The sequence below is a fragment of the Salvelinus fontinalis genome, chromosome 28 (genome assembly GCF_029448725.1).
Source record: "Salvelinus fontinalis isolate EN_2023a chromosome 28, ASM2944872v1, whole genome shotgun sequence".
NCBI classification, from domain to species: domain Eukaryota; kingdom Metazoa; phylum Chordata; class Actinopteri; order Salmoniformes; family Salmonidae; genus Salvelinus; species Salvelinus fontinalis.
Window position 1 is genome coordinate 19,230,907 of NC_074692.1, and position 6,617 is coordinate 19,237,523.

The following is a 6,617-nucleotide window of genomic DNA, read 5'->3' on the forward strand; positions in this document are numbered from 1 at the left end:
CTGGCATACCATACACCCTTGCAGCCCCCACATGGGGGGGGGGGGGGGGGCTACGGGTTCTGGGGGTCCCAACCACAAAAAAAACCTTCTCCCCAGATAGCATACGAACATGTCATAAGCCATGGCAAGAAATGTTTAAAATGACAGGGGAAAAAATATATAATAATCTCAGCCTCATGGCAAAATGTGTAGAATAGTAGGAAATGAGCTATTAAAATGCTAAATGCTCTCAGCCTCATTGCAAAATATGTAGAATAACATGAGATTTGCTATAAAACTGCACATTTTCCTCTCTGCCCCATGGCAATATGCCATGTATCTGTGGAGTAACCCACATCCTCCTAACTCATAGACATGGAGAATAGTTTTGTTGAAGTGCATTTATCTCAAAGTACAGTCCTAACCTGGTATAGTATAGGAGAAACCTTGAATACTGTATAATATGTACAGTATTTGTCAAACTTTGCGGTATAGACACGTTCTGATGCAATTTTGATAATAAAACAATGACATATTTTAGATATTTAGGATACATTCTTCACATTCTATGGGTTTTGCTATGGGTCTTGTAACCAATTTGAACGGTGCTTTTCCGCAAGCAGGGGATTGCAGTTGAGTGCTGGATTAGTGCTGGTGCGTTATCTGACAGCTGTGTCTGATCCTCTTCTCACTGGTGCCTTCCTCTACTCCTCGGATTCTCAGGCAGGGCCAGCACATGTACTCTATCCCCCCGGGGGGGTTCCGGCACCCCTATCCCACCCTCGCAATGAATGCATCCATGTCCAGGTGAGTGGATCGCTTTGCTCTTTGTCACCCAGTCTCACCAACCCCTAACCATCCCCAAAAAGAGACCAATATCAACCAATAATACAACCAATATATAATATGTGGTTGTATTACATTCTGTAGTCATGTTTATGATGTTCTCATTGCTGAGTTTATAAGTCTTAGGACAGGGGTATCCAACCGTGGGTAGGGACTACAAAGGAATAGGAGTGCTAAGACTTCTAAAAACTAGCTCAGCCTTCCTTCCAAAGGGAAAGTGAACACATTATTGGCATTCAGAACCCTATGCTGTAGACAGCACTGTCTTTTCTCTGTGAGCTATACTACCCTGGCCAGGCCAATGTTCTCAGTTGATCTGCTACACATACACACACAAAGATGAAAGGGCTGAGAATCGATTAAGACAAATCAAAGCTCATCTGAACCGACAACTCCCATCTGATTGAACTTTCTGCCCGACTGTCAAAATGTGAAAGATTTGTAGCGAGCCTTCCGGTGTTAGTATGGGTTGAAATATTCATCAGGGTCTCTGTATGATCAATAGTACTCTCAGCTCCTGCCACAGTGTTACAAAGTTTGTCTTGCCGTCTGCCCCACCTGAACAAGGCTTGTTCATGTAATATTTGACAGTTTTGTCATAAATATATGATAATACTGTATGTACAGTGCCTTGCAAAAGTATTCATCCCCCTTGGCGTTTTTCCAATTTTGTTGCATTACAACCTGTAATTTAAATGGATTTTTATTTGGATTTCATGTAATGGACATACACAAAATAGTCAAAATTGGTCAAGTGATATGAAAAAAATAACATGTTTAATAAAAAATAAAAAACGGGAGAGTGGTGCGTGCATATGTATTCACCCCCTTTGCCATGAAGCCCCTAAATAAGATCTGGTACAACCAATTATCTTCAGAAGTCACATAATTAGTTAGATTGCACACAGGTGGACTTTATTTAAGTGTCACATGATCTGTCACATGATCTCAGTGTATATATACACCTGTTCTGAAAGGTCTGCAACACCACTAAGGAAGGGGCACCGCCAAGCAAGCAGCACCAGGAAGACCAAGGAGCTCTCCAAATAGGTCAGGGACAAAGTTGTGGAGAAGTACAGATCAGGGTTGGGTTATGAAAAATATCTGAAACTTTGAACATCCCACGGAGCACCATTAAATCCATAATTAAAAAATGGAAAGAATATGGCACCACAACAAACCTGCCAAGAGAGGGCCGCCCATCAAAACGCACAGACCAGGCAAGGAGGGCATTAATCAGAGAGGCAACAAAGAGACCAAAGATAACCCTGAAGGAGCTGCAAAGCTCCACAGCGAAGATTGGAGTATCTGTCCATAGGACCACTTTAAGCCGTACACTCCACAGAGCTGAGCTTTATGGAAGAGTGGCCAGAAAAAAAGAAGCAAACATGTTTGGTGTTTGCCAAAAGGCATGTGGGAGACTCCCCAAACATATGGAAGAAGGTACTCTGGTCAGATGAGACTAAAATTGAGCTTTTTGGCCATCAAGGAAAATGCTATGTCTGGCGCAAACCAAACACCTCTCATCACCACGAGAATACCATCCCCACAGTGAAGCATGGTGGTGGCAGCATCATGCTGTGGGGATGTTTTTCATCGGCAGGGACTGGGAAACTGGTCAGAATTGAAGGAATGAGGGGAAACCTGTTTCAGTCTTCCAGAGATTTGAGACTGGGATGGAGGTTCACCTTCCAGCAGGACAATGACCCTAAGCATACTGCTAAAGCAACACTTGAATGGTTTAAGGGGAAACATTTAAATGTCTTGGAATGGCCTAGTCAAAGCCCAGACCTCAATCTAATTGAGAATCTGTGGTATGTCTTAAAGATTGCTGTACACCAGCGGAACCCATCCAACTTGAAGGAGCTGGTGCAGTTTTGCCTTGAAGAATGGGCGAAAATCCCAGTGGCTAGATGTGCCAAGCTTATAGACATACCCCAAGAGACTTGCAGCTGTAATTGCTGAAAAAGGTGGCTCTACAAAGTATTGACTTTGTGGGGGTGAATAGTTACAAATACTTTGCATCTTCAAAGTGGTAGGCATGTTGTGTAAATCAAATGATACAACCCCTCCAAAATCAATTTTAATTCCAGGTTGTAAGGCAAAAAATAGGAAAAATGCCACGTGGGGTTGAATACTTTTGCAAGCCACTGTATTTGATGTTCTACTGTTTTATATTTTCCTTTTCCTCAGCTAGATTTTTAGGGGATGCTGGGATGGTAATGGTGGAAGAGCCCCCTCTTTTATGTATGATATGATAGTTTAAGTAGAAAGATATTGGAGAGATTAAAGTGTACACCCAATTACGAACGGGGTGTCCTCAATTTGACATGCTACTGTTAAGTAACCTTTTTTATAGCAAGAAAAGCATCTGGACACACTCACATGAAGTACAAGGTTATAGTGTATTTTGGACTTTCATAGACCATATCTGTCTGTTAAATTTTGAGATTTTTATGAAGCATTAAAGGATTTTCTTTTCATGTATTTAACAAGAATGTGTGGCAGAGGAGCATGGAACTTAATTTCCCCCTTTGTCCATGTACAATGTACCATTGTGTTAGCTGTTGGAAAATGAGAGTGGTGCTATCTGAAGGTGTTCTGTTCTGGTAGCTGTGGAAGAAAGACCCTGCATGGTTTTGAACACGGGAAGCAGTGGTTTCCGGTGTCAGGTCCCCTCTGTCACCATGGTTACCATACACTTCACTTTTCTCCAGGCATGGTTGGATAAAGGGGCTTTTGAAAAAGCCTTTATTTGAACAAAAAAAAAGATATGTAGCTCATTGTGGACATTACTTTAGTCTAGACTCCAGACAAACAGTCGACTTGACAGGTCAGACCGACAGAGTGTGTAAGAAGTTTGTTGAAAGTTTGTTAACCGTTAGGGTTGTGTTGTCTTTGTTGTTTCCAGCTTGGTGTCCAGCCGTTTCTCCCCCCACATGATGCCCCACCACCCCCACGGCATGCACCAGACTGGCATCCCTCATCCTGCTATCGTATCACCATCCATCAAGCAGGAGCCAAACACTCATGACCACATGAGCCCCTCTATGCATTCGTAAGGACCAATAACTGAGATTCTTCACATTTTACTTTTATCCAAACATATAAACACTTTATTTACTCTTACTAAAATTGGCTGTTGACTGAGTGTACCGTCTCTATTCATAATTCTATTTAGAGGGCCAGGATTCTAGAGCATCCTGTTTCTTTGTAAGAGGTCAGCCAGGTCTTCTGGAAGGGAATCGGACCTCATACACAAGGAGGACTATTTTAAGTGACATTTGCAATGTGTATTTTGTGTCTCAGCAGAAAGTCTCCTGGCCCGGCGAAGAAGGAGGAGGACAAGAAGCCCCACATCAAGAAGCCTCTGAATGCCTTCATGCTGTACATGAAGGAGATGAGGGCCAAGGTGGTGGCTGAGTGCACCCTGAAGGAGAGCGCTGCCATCAACCAGATACTGGGCCGAAGGGTGAGCACAGCACACTGCCTGACCACACACACACACACCACAGTTTGTAGGTGTGTTTGTGTAAATTCTGTACATGCTTTGGCCAGTTCTGACTTTTGTCATGTTTGTGTTCACAGTGGCACTCACTATCGAGAGAAGAGCAAGCCAAATACTATGAGCTGGCAAGGAAAGAGAGGCAACTCCACTCCCAACTCTACCCAGGCTGGTCAGCACGAGATAACTATGTGAGTAGAACTTTTTCCCATGGATCTTTCATTAAGGGAGGGAAATGTGGGTTACGTAAGTAAGCGCCTCATTTCCAGTTGGTTAAAAAATAATTCCATATATAGTGTATTTGTAATGATCTACAAGACTGTTGTTCTCAGACACTGAAGTTGTTTGATGTAGTGTTGAAGCATGTTCCTTTTCATTTTGATAGTAACCTGTTTTTTTTCTGACTACCGGTACATTGTTTTGTTTATCTGTGCAGGGAAAGCGGAAAAAGAGGAAGAGAGATAATAAGCCAGACTCAACACCGGAGGGTAAGGGGTCCTTTTCTCTCTCTGTTTTTCTTGGACCTATCCTCTCTATTTAGGGCAGAAAGAACTCCATCTATAGGCCTGTGTGAAATAGTGCTGCTAGCTACACTTGGCTTGCCACTAACTCCTTCTAACTAACTCCTCTCTTCCCTCTATACTTTCACAAGCAGCATATGAAGTTCAGTGCTAATTGTGACGTTGAGGCAGGTATGTCTGCTGTTATGAACCAGTAAGACTGAACTGCAGGACACTGCTCTCCACTCCACCCGCAGTGGTCTGGTCTGTTGCAGCACAGCAGTAAAACCTCATTTACATGCAGGCATTTAATGTGTTATCGACAGAGACATACACTTTTTTTTCACCCTATCTTTTTAGTTTCTAAAAACCTATGCCATTTAGTTGTGCATTTCACCACTTGCGGTAGTGTTCTTTTTCTAAGTCCTTTTTTTTTATACATTAATTCAAAGTAAAAAAATTGTCCCAGACCTTTTGGTTTTCCATGTTCTGTACATTGTTTGTGAATGTTTTGTATTTTTGGCCAACTATCATGTATGCAAGGGAGCTGGCACTGTTGAAGGACTTGTAACAGATTATAGGCTTATTTAACAGCAATATTGACAAAGCCCCCTCCTTTTGTTTCTCCAGACTTCTCAATCAGTAACAAGAAGCAGTGTGTACAATACCTGCCCTCAGAGAAAATGTGTGACAGCCCTGCCTCGTCTCACGGCAGCATGCTGGATTCTCCAGCCACACCCTCTGCAGCTCTGGCCTCCCCGGCCGCTCCTGCCGCCACACACTCAGAGCAGGCCCAGCCCTTGTCCCTCACCACCAAACCAGAAGGACGCCTGCACCACCATTTCCTAACTGGCAAACCCTCTGGATCTGCTTCATCTTCGTCATCTTCATCCTCTTCCTCCTCCTCTTCCCACCCAAGCATCTCCATCCCTATTGGTACTTCAGGCAACCACTCCACACCCATTCTCTCTCGGCCAATCCCCTTCAGCTCCCTGCACCACTCAATGCTCTCACCGCCCTCTCCTTTCCATCAAGCAGCCCTACATTCCCATCATGCCCTCTTCCAGTCACAGCCCCTCTCCTTGGTAACCAAATCGTCTGACTAAATCTACAAAAGCAATTCTTTGTTTCTCTCTTTTATTGTGCTGTATATTGCTTTTACTTTTCAAAAAATAGATATTAGAACTTTTTTTAAATGATGAAAAGGAATAAATATTATTGGTCAATATTTGATCCCATCCTTTTCTATTCCTCTCCAATGAAACAAAATGTATTTTTTGTAAAGTTTACTGCAGAACAAGTTTCTTTTTTTGATGCATTTATCCAATAAACTACTTGTATAAAAGGAACAAAAAACACCCTCTCCTTTTAGCCAAAACATTATTAATGTTAGTATTGAGTTTGATTTATAGTTCTGGACAATAATTTCAGTCCTTGCAAATACCCCTTTTAAATTCCCAAGAGTGTGACTTTCTTTTGACATGTTAAATAAACCTTTGTTTTTTATAAATGCCTGGTTCTCTTTTCTTTCATCACTGCCTGATCACGCACATTCATTTGAATATATATGAATCAATAACATAATTTTGACGACATATACATTTTGAAGCAATTAACATATTTCCTACAGGTTCAAACCTGTAAATACAGGTACAGATGCTAACTTGGAAGGAGACTATTTGCTGGGAGTTTAAGTACTCCCATCAGCTGATGATAAGTTCTGACATTCTTCAAGATAAATATTGGTAGTGGTCATTCATCTTGTATTTCTGTCAATTTAGTTGTTT

General features: G+C 42.1%; 1 protein-coding gene across 3 annotated transcripts in view; it reads left to right on the plus strand.

Annotated features, from left to right (window-relative positions):
- The window catches only part of LOC129826327 (transcription factor 7-like 1-B), a 47,501-nt gene extending 41,161 nt beyond the window's left edge, over positions 1-6,340 (plus strand). Inside the window, exons 7-13 of one of the 3 annotated variants that reach the window (XM_055886925.1) lie at positions 703-786; positions 3,737-3,883; positions 4,135-4,297; positions 4,414-4,521; positions 4,767-4,818; positions 4,986-5,022; positions 5,461-5,547. In XM_055886925.1, the coding sequence (XP_055742900.1) occupies positions 703-786; positions 3,737-3,883; positions 4,135-4,297; positions 4,414-4,521; positions 4,767-4,818; positions 4,986-5,005 (574 nt within the window). In that variant the 3' untranslated portion in view covers positions 5,006-5,022; positions 5,461-5,547. Of the gene's footprint in view, positions 1-702; positions 787-3,736; positions 3,884-4,134; positions 4,298-4,413; positions 4,522-4,766; positions 4,819-4,985; positions 5,023-5,460 lie in introns of all 3 variants that reach the window. The other 2 variants (XM_055886922.1, XM_055886923.1) reach the window with 2 other exon arrangements.
- The last annotated feature ends 277 nt before the right edge of the window (positions 6,341-6,617 follow it).